Source organism: Anopheles coluzzii, chromosome 2 (genome assembly GCF_943734685.1).
Source record: "Anopheles coluzzii chromosome 2, AcolN3, whole genome shotgun sequence".
In the NCBI taxonomy this organism is placed as follows: domain Eukaryota; kingdom Metazoa; phylum Arthropoda; class Insecta; order Diptera; family Culicidae; genus Anopheles; species Anopheles coluzzii.
In genome coordinates this window covers 26377299-26396328 of record NC_064670.1, presented here as the reverse complement: position 1 = coordinate 26396328, position 19030 = coordinate 26377299, and the positions used below count along the sequence as shown (strand labels likewise).

Here is a 19030-nt window from a genome sequence, read left to right as displayed (position 1 = left end):
GCCATTGGGCAATTGGGCAATCGGGCAGTGGTATGGGAAAGGAAGTGAAGGATTTTATCTGAAAGTCTTTATAATCGTTACATTTCGAGAGGCATTTCGCCGCTCTGTTTTTTTTTTCTCTCCGCCACAACACAGCCCTGATTTGCCCTGGTGACCTTCAATTTATGCTGGTCGGAAAGATAAACGCTCCATCGGCCGTGCGCTGCAGAAGGGACGGCATAGTTACACGTAACGTTGATACACCCCTTGGATGCCTGAGCCAAAAGTCGGTCATCGCGTGCATCACACGCCGTGGTTTGCCCAGTTTTGTATTCCTCTCATTTTGTTATTTATTTCGTGCCTCATTCTAGGTGAACTTTTGCTCGGGTGTCGTAGATTACACGCCCAGGTCCAACCGCCGAACGATAACTGGTTTGATGCTTCCATTTCTCTCTGCGCCCACTGCGAGATGTTCCCGCGTGCAGTTTGGCGATGCTCAAACCCGCTAAGCTAAACCTCAAACTGGCGAACCTACGATGCCTTGTTACATCAGGAGCTGCTGGCTGGGGGAGCCGCGCAACCGCGCAGGGTATCATCAGCGCCATCCGTAGCGAGATCGGTCGTGAACCATCCCCCGAAACCATACACACGCGTTCGTGCATTCCGTGTCGCCGTATCGCGTGTGGTCCCAGTACGATCCCACCTCCACCTGGACGCCGCACCGCCTGTTCCGAAAGTAACCGGTTCGGCGGTCGGTTGAGGTCAGTTTGCTTGCAAAGCCTGCACAGGTTGTCGTCGCTTGCTAGCCTGCTGCAGCAGCACCACCAGCTAAAGGCGCATAGTGATGGTGTCCTCGTTTGGCTTTCGATGCGAAGAGCCCCACAGTGTCCGCCCGTTCCCGCAGCGATCTTATCGACTAAAAAAAGGCTACAACTTGTTCAAATTCAACCTGCAACGGTTTCAACATGCATATGGAGGGAGGAACGAAAACAAAAAATAAACGACACGAGTTCGTAACGGTTGCCAGCCCCGTTTCGTGGTCAGTGTAATCAGCAGTGGCTGGCGAAGAGTTGGCCGGGAGGATGAGGCACCGGCTGGGGTCCGTTTGGCAAGACGATCGCCAAACGATGGATGATTCACGGCTAAATTCAATTTAGAAGCAGTCCGTGCCGATCGTCGAGTGATCGTGCTGACGAGGGAAGCGGAGCACAGCACGTGCGAGTGTGTGGCGATGTGGCAACTGAGGCCACGACGAATGTCGCCCCACACGCTCGCGACTGTCGCGTGTTCTCGCGGCATCGTTGACGTTGCGTAAGGTCAAGCAGTGGGTCTTCATTAGGTGCTTCATCAGTGTGGAGCGATGGGACAATGTGTAGTTATTGCGATACCCTAATGAAGGTTATCGTAAAGGTTTGAGAGATGCGAGAGCGCATGTGTCACTGTGTTCAGAGTTTTGTTACGAAAATGTTTAAACCATTGGTCTAAAAGCAGACTTTTCTCTGAACGCAATCTAACACACGTGGATTTGTTTCAAACGTTGCACAGCTAAAGGTCCAATTATTAAGCATCCGAACGAATGCAAACCCTATCGCGGTGAACTAATTTCTAGCTTGTTCTACGCGATTACCAAGCGCTACAAACGGGTACCGCTTCCGGAGATGCTCCCAAACCGGCTTCACACTCGATTATTCTACATCCTAACAGGTTAAGCGCTGGAAGTGCCGTGTGCTGCTTCATTTCTTGTTGTATCCCGAACTGGAGTACCTCGGCTAGCACGGGAAGGAAGTTGGCGTAAAGCATAATTGCGTCCCATGCTGTGCCACCGCCCTTACGGGAATACTGGAGTAACGGAGCTTTACCGCCGCGGACGCCAGGACGCGCAGCCATCCGTCGATTATCAGGTTCCCATCTTTGGCGGCAAAATTGCTTTCAAAGCAACAGCCAACCGGGCCGCCGAGTGCATCGTCGTCGGGGTAGCGGAGCATACTAACCAGGTAGAAATCGAACGGTAAGTGCCACGCGATGAATGAGAAGTGACGATTAGGGCAAGGTAAATTATTGTGCCTTAAGTACACACAACACGGCTAGGGCCTCATTGACACACAATTGGTACATCAATCATCGTTTGATGGTGAACCGCGGGTGACGTTGCATCGTGCGACCGAATCATCATGATGTCCACAGCAGCATGGTTCTTCACCTCAAACGGTCATAATTGAACGAACCCGTTGTTCTTGATGGGAACCTAACAGATGCTTTGTCGTACAATGGGGGCCAGATTAGCACATACAATAATCGCCAATGTGTGACAATTTACACTCGGTACTAATGTTTGAAACCTTCCTCAAGGACCACCCAGGGACCACTTGTCAAATAGAGCTATAATTGATAGTGTTTAGGGTCGATAATGAACCGAAAGCAGTGTTGTACTTGTATAACCCTTAAGGTACCGTAAAGCCAAAAAAAAAACAGAAACAAGAAAGAATTCATCAGCATGATGCACCATGCTGGCATAACGGAATGTAGTGACCACGATTACATCGCTCTCAATCCAGGTCTCGTGGAGCTGCACTAAAGTCATCAAGAATACGGCGTCATCCCAACAACAGCAACTACAGCTCCAACCTGTCTAAGTGGAGCACCTTCTGCTCGGTTCGCTCTGGGGGGGCGCGTTGGGGGAGGCGCGACGCCGAATGCATTCCAATGCCACCCGCCAGGGAAGGTGCTATTTTGTTACGCTCCGTTGGACGAAACGTGCCTCGGCCGTCGTCAGTTTGTAGGACAACCTGCGAGTAGCTTAAAAATATATGGTTCTCGGGTTTGGTTCTCTCCCTTGTTTTGCAGCCGTTAGCTACCACACGCTACACGAAGGAGTCGGGCGAGACCTCGACTTTGGGGTGCGTGTTTCTCAATCGGTCCCAAAATAAGACCTAAACACACTGTGGCGCACAAAGAACGACCGATAGGCAGCCTCACGAGCCGCACTGATCGGGAGACCAGTATTCTGCACTCTCAGCAAGTGAGCGGAATGGAAATCTTAATCAAGCCAATCAACCCAGCCAAGGCTGAACGATGGGTCATTGTTTTGATCACCACACCGACCAGCACAGATCTAGGGAGATCCGATGGAGCAGCGATATGCTGCGCGACTCCACCGTTGACCGCAATCAGCGACAAATCTGGTGGACGAGATCGTGGGACACACGCACACACACACACATATACACATAGTGCGACCTGCAGAGTGGAGGAGAATCAGCAAACCTTGAAGCGCCATAGCATTCCGGCACGAGCAATCAATCGAATGTCCGACGATTGATTTTCCTGCCGGTGCGAGTCACTGCCGGTTCGCAGGGACGAGAATCGACGTAATGGCGCCTTATGGAGGCTTAATCCGAACGGCAAATCGACAGGTGACCGGATGAAACCGATTGGACCAGAGCTTGTCGAGTTATGCAATAATTACCCCGCACAATAAATCCATATATTTGTAACCCTCGCTAGCGAGTTCAATAAAAGCTCCTTCAACAAAACTTGAAATACAATCATCTCTAACTCCAAGGAGTTTGTAAACTCTAAAACCTTTCCCAACACAAAAAACCCCCAAAATCTAACCCACGATCAATACTTTCACCTACCTTTAGCCCATCCGGTAAGAACGTTGCCGAGGTAAGACACCTTGTACTCCGGATCCGGCCGGCTGATGTCGATGCTGTGACAGTTGCGCCGCAGCAGCCTGCCGAGCCCGCGCGTAATCGACTTGATCGCCTTTGCGCTGCTCTCGCTGTCGTTCACGTAGCACGCGTCCCCGATCTGCAGCTCCCCGTCGTCCGCTTCCTCGGCCGCACCGGCCCCGCTGTCCTTCTTGTGGAACTTTTCACTGTTCAGGAAGCTACGCTTGAACTGCTGCAACTTCAGCAGGGCGCTGCTATCGTCATACTTTTTGGTATTGTAGGTGTTGCCGAAGATGCGCGCGATCGACGCACTCTTGACGAAGCGTGACTTTTTCTTCTTGAGCGTTTCGTCCGCACCGGACGCAGCGGCTCCCCCGTTCGCGGCCGGGCCCATCTGTTGGGCCGCGGCATGCTTCGCGATCGGTCCAGTGCCGGGGTCACTTTTTGGTCGACGGCGTAGGTGAAATATGTTGAACTTGTCCAGCGTCACACCGGTGCCAGCCTTGGTGCCGGTGTCCTCCTGCCCTTTCTTTCCCGCGGACATAGCGGTGCCGTTCGCTTTCGATGCGGTCAACACAAAGTCCACCTCATCTTTGCCGCGCTTGATCGGTTCGATCGGATGACCACTGTTGGCACTACCACCACCACCACCACCACCGCTGTCATCATTACCACCGCCCTCGTCGCCTTCTTTGGGGATATCCTCTTTGGAGGAGTAGTGTTTACGATTCGCCGCCATGTTTATTCTACCTTCAAATCAGCCACTCGAACAACCAAAACACGCACTGTAAACGTCAGCCCAGGGCCGTACTTGTTGTGTGCTGTTGCACAGTAGCAAGCGGGATATTTCTAAACAACTTTAAGCAACAAGTATGTTGATGCCCTTTTTTTTTTTGGTTGCACTTAGGGGTACAGGCAGGGGCTCTTCTAGCTACATGTTCAGCACTGTGTCGGAACCACTTTGGAAATTGGTAAGCTACCGCGGAGAGCCTTTCAAGCTACGAGAGTGTAAACATTGAAACAGAAACAAAGAAAGCACTAGCGCACAACACTACCTGTGCTGCGAGTATCTAGGCACTCGTCTTTTGCGAGATACTTGCGCGAGAGAAACACTACAGAATGGCGCACTTGTTGTCACTTTGCCCGCCGTTTCCAACGGCACAGAAACACCTTTCACACCTGGATACTATTATTTCTTCGGTTTCGTAACACTGACGGTGACACCCAGCAGAGGTCAAAAGCCTTCCAAACAACCTGAAGATACGATTGCAACGACCACAACAGGAGTTAGGCTCCAAACACTGCGCCGATATCTCGGTCTCGATTGATCCACGATCGATCCAACACTGGAGAAATCGCGAGCAACGTTCGGGTTTGTCTGTTGTTAGAAACTAGAAGCTCAACAGAGGTCCGCCGCTGATGGTCCGCCGATTCTCGACCCGCTGTTCGGCCCGCGGGCGTTCGTTGACTCTAAGCGCGGCGTAGCAGTGTGGCGCCCTGTGGTACAGGTGCCTTGAACTCGATTGCGTCAAGTTCTCGCGGAATGATCGCTCAGATTTCCCTCCGAATGCGGTGCGCGCTCGTACGGATCGGTGCGTTGGCACTCGGCTACTACTGTGCTGGTCGTGTTCGGTAGGTTTCTGCCTACTGCTAGTGGTAGTAGGCTGGCTCACGTTCGATGTGATGCAACTGTGCAGTCTTAGTGGGTCTAGTGGGTGGTGGAACGGTGATGCACACGCACACAGCAGAAACGCACAGCGCAAGTCGGTTGCCGAGCGGAGTTTTCCTTTTTTGCGATCCTTGCGTTCTGGTGTGTTAGCTAATCGGTGGCGGCGTCGGTTTTACTTCGCCCTCTGCCGTTTGCTTCGTTCAGCTGTCCGGTGTTACCGTGCTTCGTTACGATCACGAGCCGCTATTTCGAGGACGACCGGGAAGGGCTGGTAGGACGGAAAGGGCGCACTGAATGGCGTTAATTACACGCGCACTGCACTCCGGAGACCGTGTGCGTCGTCTATCACGCGTGGTTACGGTGGTATGTGATCGTGAGTGCGTTCAAATGCACGTCACACGCAGTTGGCTGATGTGAGGATCGTCTGAGTGTAGATTCTTCAATGTCCTATGGTGCTGCTGTCCTGTAGAGAAAGAAGGAAGTAAGAGAAAGGTGGAAAGCAATTATTTTCATTGTCAGAATTCTGTAATTTTCTATAAGTGCTTGTTGTTGTGAGTGCTTTATCAGCCTTAAAAGAAGGTATGCTCTTCTTCTGCGATAACAAGCGCCAAACATTAAGCACAGAATGGTTAATCTACTTTACAAGTCAAAACGACCCCCTAGGTCGTTAAGATTCAGTAAACAAAGCATCTCCCGCACGGCATTCTTTCCGGACGCTGAACAAAACGGTGCTGTTACCGTTTGTTTTGACCATTAGCGCCGCCAAAAACCATACATTCGAACCATTACAGTCGGTTGCAAAATGTGACGCATTATACTAAAGCCTTCCACCGTAACATCTGACTGCGCTCTGCGTACTGTCTTATCCCTTGAGAAAAGCAGATGCCACCATCCAACGTGTGTGTGTCTCAAACTTTATTTTTGAATGCTCCACAAAAGCCGCACCGCCATCACGGAGCCTAGCAGAGCACATGGTTTGATTATCGTTCCCCAGTTCTACAATGAATCGAGCAGCATTCATGCAACATAAACCTCCTGTGCTCTTTAAATCGGTACAATGTGTGTTGGTGTTTACTACCAAGACCTCACGGTTGAAACGGTGAGAAGTGGACTCGGTGCCATTCTTTTTTCGCAGAAAAAATACTTCCAAACACACAGCAAACATTTCGGCAACTGTTGCGGCAATCACTGGAACCACTTAATAGGGAAAATAAATCCACGGCCTGAATGGGAAGCACCAACCCGATTACATAATGAAGTGCAATCCATCAGAACTAACGACTTCTTCCGTTGGTGGGGTGGGGGGTTGGATGGCGCCGCCGAAGGGATACTTCGAAGACTGCAAGTACCATTCACACAGTGTTCTTGTTCGGTGTTCGCGTATCGCCTTCAAGTGAAGTTATGGAGCATAAAATGACCACAAACCCGTGAAGACAAGTGAAACGCGGGAAACAACTTCAAGCGCGCAGACACTGGCCCTGGCATGGGCATGGCAAATAACAAAAGCCAGAACATTGCACCGCCGCAAATCATAAACTCACATTTATGAGTTTATTTCTAGCGATTCTGAGCGGTTTTGTGGGCTAGTGGAGAGCATAAAAGAAAGAAAGAGATAGACAATGAGTGTATGAGTGTGTGTGTGAGAAAGAGAGAGAGAGAGAGAGAGAGAGAGAGAAAAAGAGAGAAAACGCATAAACAGCAAATAAAGTGTACGAAATTGCACGGCTCGACGAAAACAGTGGACGGCCTCGAAACGCAATAAAAAGGTGAGCGCTTGAGATTGATTATCGCTCGTTTATCTCAATGCGTCGGCATTGGCCACATCGGAATGGCGCGTGAGCGATTTCTGACCATTAGCGGAGAGACCGACCGTGCCGGTTACGAACGCGAACAAGACGCGCATTGTGATCCATTTCTTTTCGCCGAGTACGGACCAAATTCATGGCATCATTATTTGGGTGAAAAACCACTCATACCACTCAGCTGCATCATATGCACCTTCGATATGCAGCTTCATCTTGAAAGCACAGTTGATCACAAGCATCATGATCACGCACTACACATCCGCAGAAGGTTTGTGTATCATTGCCTTTGTAAGCAATTAATTTCGTTCAGACAAAAGGTATGATTTATTCACCATTTTTCAACCCATACAATGTAACGCTCGACAAGATCTGATACCAAGGCACAGCTTTCTGGATGGAAGGGAAAGGCCCTGAAGTCCCTTCTCCTTACAAACAGCTCGTAATCAGATCGTTCGTGACAGAGATGTGACGTACGATCGGTAGTGCGCTGGGTTCGTTTCATAGCTCTCGACTACCCTCACACTTCAAACTGACAGCTGTCATATCTCTTGCAACCCCGGCGCGGACGGAGGCCATCGAACTGTGGTGAGTCGGATGTGCCGATGCAAATGAACTGCTGCCGAAACGACAGTTTTCGCCAGTGGTGGGCACGCGAGTGGCATGCTAAATCCAACCCATCCCTCCAAAAACGGGAACATTGGGAATGCGTCTATAAAACGCTAGAAATGGCGAACGATCATCGGGTGCCCGGCTATACCATATACAGTGGGCAAATGTAGGGGTTTAAGTGCCGCCGGTCATGCAATGTCCGCCGACGAAATGTGCGCAGGGAAAGGAGTGGCAAGACATTCCGCCGCAATTCTGACTGTTCCCAGGACCGACGAAAAAGGAACAGTTTCCTGCCCAGCGGGAAATTACTTATCGATCAAACGCACTTCGAGAAGGGAATGGTATGGCAATGGTACGCTAAAACCGCTAGCCCACTGAAGAAAAAAAAGAACGAAAGAAAGTTGTTACATCGAGCGTATGGGATACAAATTGTGCTCCAGCAGCAAAGAGGAGGATTTGTCATTAATTTTATCATGATTCAATACCATCCGGATCCCATTTTGATGTTAGGAAACCACTTTTAATTTCGCATCTACTGTTATTTTCGAATTTTCCCTTAAAAGGAACGGAAAATTTGAAACAACTTATTAATTGGACGATTGTTTAATTTGTAAAGCCGGTTACAAAAAGGAGCGGAAAGGTTGTGCAATATACGGTGCGCCGTCGCCGTAGATTTACTTTACGAAGTTTTTGAGCCCGTGGGTGGGTGTAGCCCGAATTCAGCACAACAACAACAAAAAATCAGAGTATCATACACCCAAACTAGCCGGGCAAAACCCAACACCTGGAGAAAGGAACAATAAAAAGGGAACTTGCTCGAAGAGAAAGGGACCTTTTTTCCCCCGGCGTCGCGGGCACGTCACGGCATAGAAAGCTTTCAAAGCGCGAACCGCGAACAAAAAGCGTGCTGCTGCATTTGTATTCCCTTTGCCTACTATGCCGCCACCCTTCGCGATGGAAGCAGAAGGAAGGGAGTAGCCCAGTGTCCCAGTGGTAGCCGATGCAATTCCACGGAAACGCACCGTAGACTTCAGGGTCCTCACGGCGGGTCCCCGCCGTGCGCCAGTACCGTCCGCCACTATCCGATCGACTTTACACGCCCACCCCTGACGGAAGTACCAAGTACCTTGGCGGGGGAAGGTGGTGATGGTGTGGGATCAAAAGCGTGAGCGTGCGCCCGCGAACCCATCGAAGCGTGCGGACCGGAAACTATTTTTGCAGCCCTCGTTTTCAGCGGCCCATTGGCAAATTGGTTGGCCGCAGCACAATCGAACGGTGGCATGATGTGCGGTGGAGATGATTGGCGATCCCATTATCGGGGCCGTATTGGGTAATGGGTATGGAAAGTTTTTCGACCGTCCACATTTGTAAGGGCTGCAAGCACACGCAGAATGCACGCAAAACAATTGGGACAGTGAGAAGAGTAGCACTGGAAAAAAGGACACTCACAGACACTTTTGCAACAAATTTTGGTTTGATTTCTACGTGTGATACGAAACTCCTGCCACTTATCCGTCACTGTCACTAGCCACACAATCACAACCACATCGAACAGACGATCCGTACTGAATGAGACTGCGCTCGACCGATCCACTTGCTTTTGTTGGACCATTCTGACCAGTTTGTAGAACAGTGTGAAACTATCCGTAGACTTGGGTTTTACCTCCAGCGCACCCATTACGGTGGGCCTGGCCAGCCCGACGGTTCAGCAGCTAGACTTCAATCGTTCCGGGCGTTGAAAGCGCAGCCACTAATGTACCAGAGTGGCTTTTATTTATCTACCTTCATAAGTCTATAGTCAATATTTTGGGCTAAAAACAGCAAAATCGCAATTAGGGCAATTAGCCAGCGAGCCCCGAGTGCGTTCGTCCATGGCTCGTGGCGTTTAGCGAGCTGTTTCTGATGCGCGCAGCACGAGCGAATCGTTTTATCGGTCCGCACAAAAATAGCCCCCAACGTGCCTTTCTTTCCAGCCGGACTGACTCACGCACGATCTGCCACAATGCCGGTACGCAGTGAAAGAAATATCGAACGGATACGCTAAATAGCCTACGCCCGATGACGTCGGTTTTGTTTACCAACAGAACAGCACATGCGTCTCACACGACTTGATGTACCGGCACCGTGCGGTCAGCAATTACTATTACCTAATTCCACCAAAAAAACACCTAACTAGATCGGTTTTAGCACCGGGAGCCTGCAATTTCCTGCCCAACCGATCGGGAAACCCGTATGCGCGAAGCGATTAACCGACGGACAAATTATGACTGGAAAGGCCATCCCGTTCGACCATCGTCAAGCACCGCTTCAGCCCGACCAGCAGGCGTCGTGTTCGGATCAATCTGCAACGAACTGACACAGCTGCATTATCATTTGGTGACCTCTCCGGCGAAGGGCACCGTAACGCAGCGTGATTATTATTGAATTCACTTTCTTGTTTTAGTTCAGCTATTTTTACTCGCGTAGTGTATGCTCATCTTGTGCTCAACCCTACGGCGCACTCCACCCGCTTTGCATGGCCCTTTCGATCCTCCCCCCCCCCCCCCCCCCACCTTCCTCTTCCCTCTGTGCCTTTGAATTGGTACTGATAGCGCCACATGATGTATGTGTGTGATCGTTTGGTCTAACCACCCCGGCGGGTTCATCTTAATCCACCGGCAACGCTCGAGTAGCGCACGTGTACTAAAAGTGAGACGGCATGGGGGTAGAGGACGTTTTGGAGTGAGAGGACGAGGTGGGGTCGGTGGGCAGACGCCGCTCGTTGCCACAGGTTTGCAACAATTTGCATGATCATTACCAATAATTGACCAACGACTCGCCCATTGTCGCCCGTTGTGTTGTTATCCAAGGAGTTTTGCCGCAATTTACCGCTCTCCTCACCCCTGCAACTACCATCTCGCGAGACTTACATAACCCGGCCCTTCCGAGTGTGTAATCGGGCCGGGCACGTCGGCCACCTAACCTATCTAACGATCAAGCCTGGTTCTCGATACGGCGGTAGAGGAACGCCGCCTGACGCGCGCGCTAGATGATATCTCAGGACTCGGGCAACACGCGCTACTGCTCGCGACTGCTAATGCGACCCCCTCGCACCGTCAAGGTAAACACCCGTGATCAGTCGCGCGGGGTCGTGATTTGTGCACCGGCTGCAGTAACGTTTTCTAGTTCCGGAACCATTATCTTCGCACGGTCCTACGACCTTCGCCAAGGTTTACGATGTTGCAGGTTGCCTACCGGTGCCGAAGCAATAACAGTTTATTTAGAGGCCTGCCCGACCCAAACGCGTGGAAAGTTTCGACTGCAAGTTCATGACCCGGGTGTTGCGTGTTTTCAAGCAAGCAGCTACTGTGAAGATACGATGCACTCTCAGTAGACTGGACGGGATTGGGAGGATTCGGTTGGTTAATTTCCATTATCGAAGCTTTTTCGTAGCTGTGCGCGGAGATATCTTAAGATCTCGACTCGGGAGGGACACACAAACGTGCCGACATCGATCGGTTTTAATTGCTAGGTGTGTTGGCAACAGGGATTGCGCGGTGCAATAGAAGGAACTGGGAGGCACATAAGGCGAGATCGGTGTAGTTGCTTCATTCCTACCGTGCTTCAAGTAAACGAGGGAGTTGTCACGTGTACCCAGCGGATCCTAAGATCACCGTAGCTGATCGACCTCTTGACTTCGGTCCGGCGGTCGGTATCGCTTCGGGCCATCGGTGGGGCCGTAAATTTCCGTAACCGTATCGGGCGAGTCTCCCCCATCATCACCATCATCATGCTCCGAAACATGTGACATTAGAGGTAGCGCGTCTCACGTTGGCCAGCGAGAGTTTATTGCAGGGATGCGAGTAGTCGTCGACGGCTCAGCAGTCGTTAGTTAGCACCCTTCTCGTGTCTGTCAGATAATAAAGAACCGAGTGATGCGATGCCTAACCTACGTGATGATGGGCCGAGCACGATGATCACATCTTGGGGTCATCAGATAGTATTCTGATCAAGCACAGCTACCGGAGACATTACCTGGAGCTATCTGTGGCAATCCCATTGTGTGAGAAATTACAATGCCCGCTAATGTCCTGCAGTTTGACGTTCCTGCATACTTGATATTTGTTTCCTCCCGCAAACACGAGCATGCCTCGTGAGCCTTGCAGATGAGGTCTTTGACGATTGTTTCCGTAATTCTCACCCAGGTTCAAATACCACATAAAAAGGTCTCCAATGGCGACAGCCGGCTACCACCAACACCACAGGTAGGCAGTCGCAACAATGGCAGCAACTCGGAAGTTTTGTCACACTCCGGTTGACCGTGACGCCCGTGACTGGGACAGTAATCCATCGATTTCTCGACGCTGGAAGCTGAAGTCTGGCCGCCTTCTTTCGACTCTTCCTGTGGAGGTGTGCAGCGCACGGTGATTTGTGTACCGGGACTGAACGCTCGATACTTTCTGTGTTCCGCAGTAGGTTAAATTCCACCATACCTATCCTATTCCATTGCTTGGCAGTTGGAAGGGCGGCATGCAAATCACCAAACTGTCCCCGAAGCGTAGAATAGGCAACGTGCGCGTTGAAGGTGCCGTGTCGCGATTCCGTGACACTGGAGACACGGGAAGTATCCTGGGCGGGGGGGGGGGGGGGGGGGGGGGATTGGGGTTGATCCTCAGTATGAATAGTAACTAGTTTTTATGAGGACGTACGTGACGGTAATCACGAATAATCGGCTACTACGCGACGGCTACACTTCGGGCCGGTTCAGTCTCCCACTTAGACGTTTCTCCCGATCGCCCTTCGCCACACGCTACCGCATCTATACGGGTTGAGCACGGGAATAGTATAGCCGGTGTAAGGTGATTTAGCAGGGAATTAGATAGTTATTCCCCTACTTTTCCGACGGGACTGGTTCGATTGAAGCCACACCGCTCTCCAACATTAGTGGGTAGTTTTCCGAGAAATCATCAACCCTGGCTGGTACGCTGCCATCCTCCCATTCCGTGCCACCTTTTCAATTCCCTTCAGGTTCTCGACCATTCTCCACGAAAGTGCGAACAATTTGCAATCGATCTTCAATTCAATGCACAGTCGATGGTATCGACTTACGGACCTGCAGGTTTTCCACCCAAGCTGAGCGGTACATGAAAAACACCAGCAGATAAATTGAATAACATGCATACACTTTCGGCCCATACGCTACGGACGCGTCTCGGACACAAGAGACCGGAGATACGCTGCATCTTCCCTTCGACAGGCAAAACAGGGTGTACATTTCAACGGCTGACCTACAAACGAGGCCATTGTGGAAAGCGGGGAACCCAGCTTATCTTAGCGTTTGCGGACAAATAGGTGAAAAAGCGGAATATTAATCTTTACTGGTCGTGTTAGCGGCTGGTAAGCGAGAGGGAAAGGTAGACCGACTGGTACTAGCGCTCGATGAAGGTTGTTGTTTCATTAAATGATCACGTCCACCACAGAAGCAATGTGGATGTGGTGTGTAGGTGTAAACTAATCAAATGGCACGTACGCGCCGAGTTCTAGCAATGCGACGGGAAGGAGTGGCATAGATTGCAGATAGCAAATACTGAACAAACGTCATGCACGAAGCCGTACGCTATCGTATCAATTTCACTCCAAAAATGCACACCGTGTTTGTATGCACCAAATGCACACGGGGGTAAGATTGCGCGAACGCGGATTGCAGTCAAGAAATTGGATAGTTGTTTAACTTAAAGGTGTAGCATAACATTAGAAGAAGTTTTTACTGACCATATCAGTTTGAAGTCGTGTAACTAAACGTTTCAGTCATAATAATTAAAGAACAAACATCTAGTCCGGCAAGTCTTATTGCGTTTCAATAACAACAACGCCAAATCGATGTTACATTCAGAACTATTACCTACACCAAATCAACTTGCGAGTGGAAAATCTTTGATCTCCTCTAACATAAACCGAGCGGCAACACCGCGATTCGAGCGCGACTCAACCAAAGTTCATTGACAGCCAGGCCAGACATACCAAAAACCCGATGCCGCAGCGCTGCAGCAGCAAACGCGAACGAGAGATGCATGCTCGCATGAATGGAAAACAGCACACTGCCTCTCATTCACAACAACAGTCGCAAGCAACTGCGGCGGCCGAGTAGCCGACGGACACACCAGTACAAGCCGCGAAGAATGTGAGCATTTGAACCCGCCAAATAGCGACAGGTCAAACTTTCACTTTTTGCCCATTGTGTACTGGCGGTGAGGGCGCGCGCGCTCGCGGAATAAAGACGGCTTGATGGCAATTTGGGAGAGTGTGCGCGAGATAGATCGCCGTGCAGCGGGAATGCATAACACACGAGACCCCAAACTCACGCTCCAATGGACCTTCCCGCCCCATGTGACTGTGTATGTATGGTGTAGTGGTAGTGTAGTGGTGGAAAACGGTGGAACCCTACGAGATGTCGCCCTGGACCCAACGGTGATGTTTCTTGCCTTATGTTTTGTTTCACTTTTCGTAAACCATTTTTTTGCCTCCAAAAAGCTTCTGGTCAATGCTTATACATGGAGTTTTCTAATTACCTAATAGTGGCGTTATCTTTCCCCGAGACAGAAGGAATGTTTTTGTTCAAATGGAATCGATAATTTAAATGATGTGCTCTGCTGTGAAACTAGTCGTTCCATTAATATTAAATAATTATTACCATAAATGCTTAACGCTAAGAAACATGTTTCCAATTCTTTCGACCGACGGTTTTGTGTAGCCGCAACAGGCACACTCCCGCATACCAGTTTGTGTGCGAGGCGAGTGTTCCACTTTCAGCGTCCAATTCAACGACGACCGACCGGTTTGGGGTGTTTGTGGTCGGTTAGAAAAATAACATAAACCTCACGATGGACGCCGAGAACATGCACATGGAGAGGGAATGCATGTGTGTGTGTGTAGACGGACCAACAAATATATGCTCCGACTGCTGATCGATGTGTAGATATCGGTGAGATTGGAGCAGTTGGCAGTAAACATAAAAACACACCTTCCCCGTGTGGCCGACTGCCGCCGTAGGCTGCCACCAGAACATTCTTCGGCCGTGGGAAACCCGACGTAAGCAATAATCGAAACAAACAAGGGCCGCCGGCGGGCAACCGAGCCCGCAGACACATGCCAACGCAGGCATTAAAGGGCATTCTGCCGGCGACGACGGGGGCTTTGAGTGGGCCTCCGGGAGCGGTCCTTCGCATCGCCAAATGGTGGGCAGTGTGACTGTGTGTGTTGATCGAATTAACCTTTGAATGGCGTGGCAGCAAATAAACTTCGAAAAAATGTTCGCAACATCGCACTGTTTGCTAGGGGAAAGTACTTGGAGGATCCTAGTCACGGCACCATCCAAGTAATTTTATTATTATATGTATTATTATACACTTTCTATTTCCTTTTCGTTGGCATGAAGCTTTCGAGGGTAACTTGAATCAAAGGCATCATTACAGCAAACGTACATCTAATCGACGATTGATTGAGCGATTAATATTTAAAACGAAATTGGTTGCATAGCACGATTGGACCATTGGTATACGGATAACGACACAAATCATACAGAAGCACTTTACCCATCTCTTTCCTAGTAAATAACCAAATTCTTTTACGAATTTATTCGAAAAAATTTCATAAAAAACCCACCTCTAAAATGGGCATCCACAAACCAACGACACCATCATCCGTGGAGAAGAAGCTTTCCGTTCAAAGCACTCACGCCGAGACCGGTTGGCGGGTGAAAAATAATTTGTTGGAAATGTTTAACAAACGGCTGGAAGAGCTTTTACTGCCTTTAACGTTTATGTGCTTTACGTTACCCCCCTTCCTCCCTTTACGCACTTCCCTCTCACACCGTTGGTTGGTTCTCCCTTGCCTCTGTTCTTTGTTCCATCACTAGCCCATCAAAGCTTGCATCCTTTGGACGGGGTTTCGCTGTTTTTTTTTTTGTTGAGTTCATGTTTGCGTGATAACATACGTCGTCCGTTCGGCACAGCGTCCAATTTTCTCATACGCCAAACACACAAAAAAAACCCTACCGATGGTAGAAAATTGCGAATATCCGTTCGCAGGAATGCCCGCAGCATGCGGGCGCATCATTTCAACATGTGTGTGTGTATTTGTGTCTATGGCTCGTTCGAAATCACGCGCGTATCGACACCGAGTCTCCGATGCGGGAAGTGAGTTTTCTTTCACCTTTCGCACCGGACCAGTGAAACTTTGCCGACCATTGCCATTGAAACGGATAGTGGAAATGGAAACGAGTGTGAAACAATATACGGCTGGACACCACACAAACACACGGAAATCCATCCCCAACCAAACGCGCTGCTATCATCGCTATCAAAGAGGGCGCCGGTTTCCGGCGGTCGCGTAGAAATGGATGAGATTGAAAATTGGTACCGAAAATTACTTGCTCGCCACACCATGGTAGGGTACGAAAAAAAAACAACACACCAACATCCGTGGGCGGGTTTCACTTTGTGTGCAGCTTTGAAAAGTGTATAGAAAAGCTTCTTGCGTTGCCGTCCGGGTCATGTGAAAGTTTATAGCACTCGCCAAATGGAATGAAAATTCGAAATTGGTAGCTACGATACGAGTACAAAAACTACGTTCATAGATTTGCAATAGCTCAATGCTTTTCAATAATTGAGCTACATAAACAGCGCAAAAAAAAAACATAAAAATGCGGCTAAACATAATAGCAGCACGTTGGTGATAAAAACTGCCACAGCACATCAAAGTGATGGACAATGGGGAGCACAGCTTACATCCCGAAGCAATTATTGTATGTTCTATCGAATGATTACATGTTTGTCTTTGTTATGGAACGTTTGTGTCCAGCAGCACATGCCCGTTGCTAGGGAAATTGATGAAGATGTGGATGGAAAAGCCGCAAACAACCGGACCGAATGGTCACTGCTCTACCCCACTGGGCAGCTGTTGTTGTTTTTATTCTCATTCCAGTCACTACCCCACCTGCTCAACCCACAAGTGTGTCTGTGTATCATCATCCCCTGTTAGGTTCAAATTTGGCGAAAACATCATCCTCGCCGTTTTTTTTTTTGCGTCGTTTGCTTTTCGCGTCGTTCGCACGAGCCAAACTCTATCGCCGTGGCGGGCGATTTTCATCAATTTTCACTATCAATGAGAGCCTTCATCGTGCGAGTGATTGACGAGTGTTTGTGTGTGTGTGTGGATCGTGTGGTGTCCATAAAAAACAATCAAATGGAAATAAAAACAAAGTGGGAGAGGCAGCTCGTGTATGGTCAACGTTTGGTGGAAACCGGACCGGGAAAAACACAATGAGAGCGATGAAAGTGATTGAAACCGCCCCAAAATACACGCTCGCACACGCACAGACACACACACACACACACACCCTTGAACTTGCTCAATCAGCGACAATCTAGCAACCAAATTGGAACGAAAAACTGTGGAAAAATAATTTCCGCCCAATAGTGGACCGATTGGGAAATGCTTTCGCTTTTTTTCCCCATTTCCGAATTTCCTACCCTTCGCCAGATCATTCGCGTTAGTGTGGTGTGTTGTCGAAGTGGCGCGGCACAACAGTTTCGTTTCCGATTAAAGTGTGCTGATTACAAGAACGTGCCAATTGGATGCAGTCTTCATTAGACGAATGTATTCATGTTGTATCGTACCATTAATTACATTTTATGCCCTGCCCTGTACCACTTGGTTAACGTCCAGTTGGTGCAGTATTTCACCATGAACGCAAATTTATTGCTAAGCCAGTTTTCACCCTTTTTGAGCCGCTCTCGATGGTGCAGGTGCGCACCCGCAGACGTAGATCAACCGTGACCAACCGATAGCTGCGCAACTGGACTGAACCTGTGGCGGGCGCATGATTTAGCGCAATCGGTCGACTATATCGTTCACTGCACTGGCTAAAGTGCGCGGTGCGCGCTGGAATGGAACGGACCGGAAGCATTAACAATCCGCTGGCGTCCGACCTGGCACCCGATATTAGCGAGTGAAACAGTTGCATTAGCCGTGCACGAGCACAATGGAAGGATGCCTCCAGTCGAAAGGATGCCTCGCTTGACGGGCTGTTAGTTTAGAGCAGTGTGTGTGTGTGTGAGGGAGTACAATTTATTACAAGAAACACGTCAAATTGGAGGTCAATTTGTAACCACAGCGTTTTGTTTGGAGTGTTTACGGGCAAGGTTAATGTGGTGAATTTTTATTAGAAGCTGTTTATAGCGTACAATTTACTTGTGGTTAATGATGAAACACGTGGAATTGCATATACGCGATTTCTAGCAATTTTTCAATTCAGTATCTTAATCATACATACGTCTCCATAATAATATCATCCTTCTTCAACGCATTTCAAGTGATCTTCAAGGTTTTGTTATGCTAAATGTCGCATTAGCGCTTTTGCTAAAGTTAGTTCTATTACTCCACCACTACTCTTTTCATTTCCCATTCCAAGTCTGTACATTTCTCGATACACAAATCCGTTGGAATGAAATAGCTCTATTTATAAAACTCACGTCGCTGGAGGAACAAACGATTGTCACCGGGCTCGGAACCGGTTCCCATCGTCAGCCAAGACCTTTCCGGTGCTTAGATTTGAGCAAACGCGCCAGCGCAGCCACCAAGACCTCATACAAATGCGACTCGTGTTCGTCCTCGTGGTTTCCTGATTTTGCACCGCTTCCGGCATTGTCTCCGACATTTGCAATGACAGCAACCGTTTCGGAACGGTGTACTCCATCGCACGCAGAGCCTGCGGAGGAGGTTTCAGCAGTACCCACCACCACGGGCAACATCCTAAAAACAATGTCATCAATGTCAGTGCGACCGGGATCGGCCTGACAGCTAAACCATCAGCAACGCTACTATGTGCACATCGTGACCTACACACACGGCACGTCAGTCACATCGGTACGTGGCCCCACTCCTCGATATGTGCATGGTAGCAACAGCAGCAGCATTTGGCGAATCTCAGGCACGTCTGAGTTGGTTTTGGTTGCAAAGTTATCGATGAACCTTGAGCAAGGTTGCCAAGGCTCGTCGGGCCAGTTGGGCACTACAATGTAGAACTCGGGCTACAAATCGTTGCGCAACGGAACTCATCCTTGACAGGGCCGCACAATTCCGTGTCACAGTCGTGTGTGGCCGTAGCACGGACCGTCGGAGTTTGCTCTGCGCTCAGAATTCCTGCTACATCTGTCAAGATTCGGAATGTGCAAGTGCGACCGGCTGCCATTCACAGTCCGGTCCATTACTACGTCCACGATCCAATCAATGAAACTTCCTAATGCATATTTAAA

General features: G+C 49.5%; 1 protein-coding gene across 2 annotated transcripts in view; it reads right to left on the bottom strand.

The window, feature by feature from the left end:
- LOC120953665 (uncharacterized) overlaps positions 1–19030 on the bottom strand; it is a 63816-nt gene that overhangs the window by 25619 nt on the left and 19167 nt on the right. The window contains exons 1-2 of one of the 2 annotated variants that reach the window (XM_040373812.2): positions 9186–9311; positions 3618–5785 (exon numbers count right to left, since the gene is read on the bottom strand). In XM_040373812.2, the coding sequence (XP_040229746.2) occupies positions 3618–4392 (775 nt within the window). In that variant the 5' untranslated portion in view covers positions 4393–5785; positions 9186–9311. Of the gene's footprint in view, positions 1–3617; positions 5786–9185; positions 9312–19030 lie in introns of those variants that run through there. The other variant, XM_049605982.1, reaches the window with a different exon arrangement.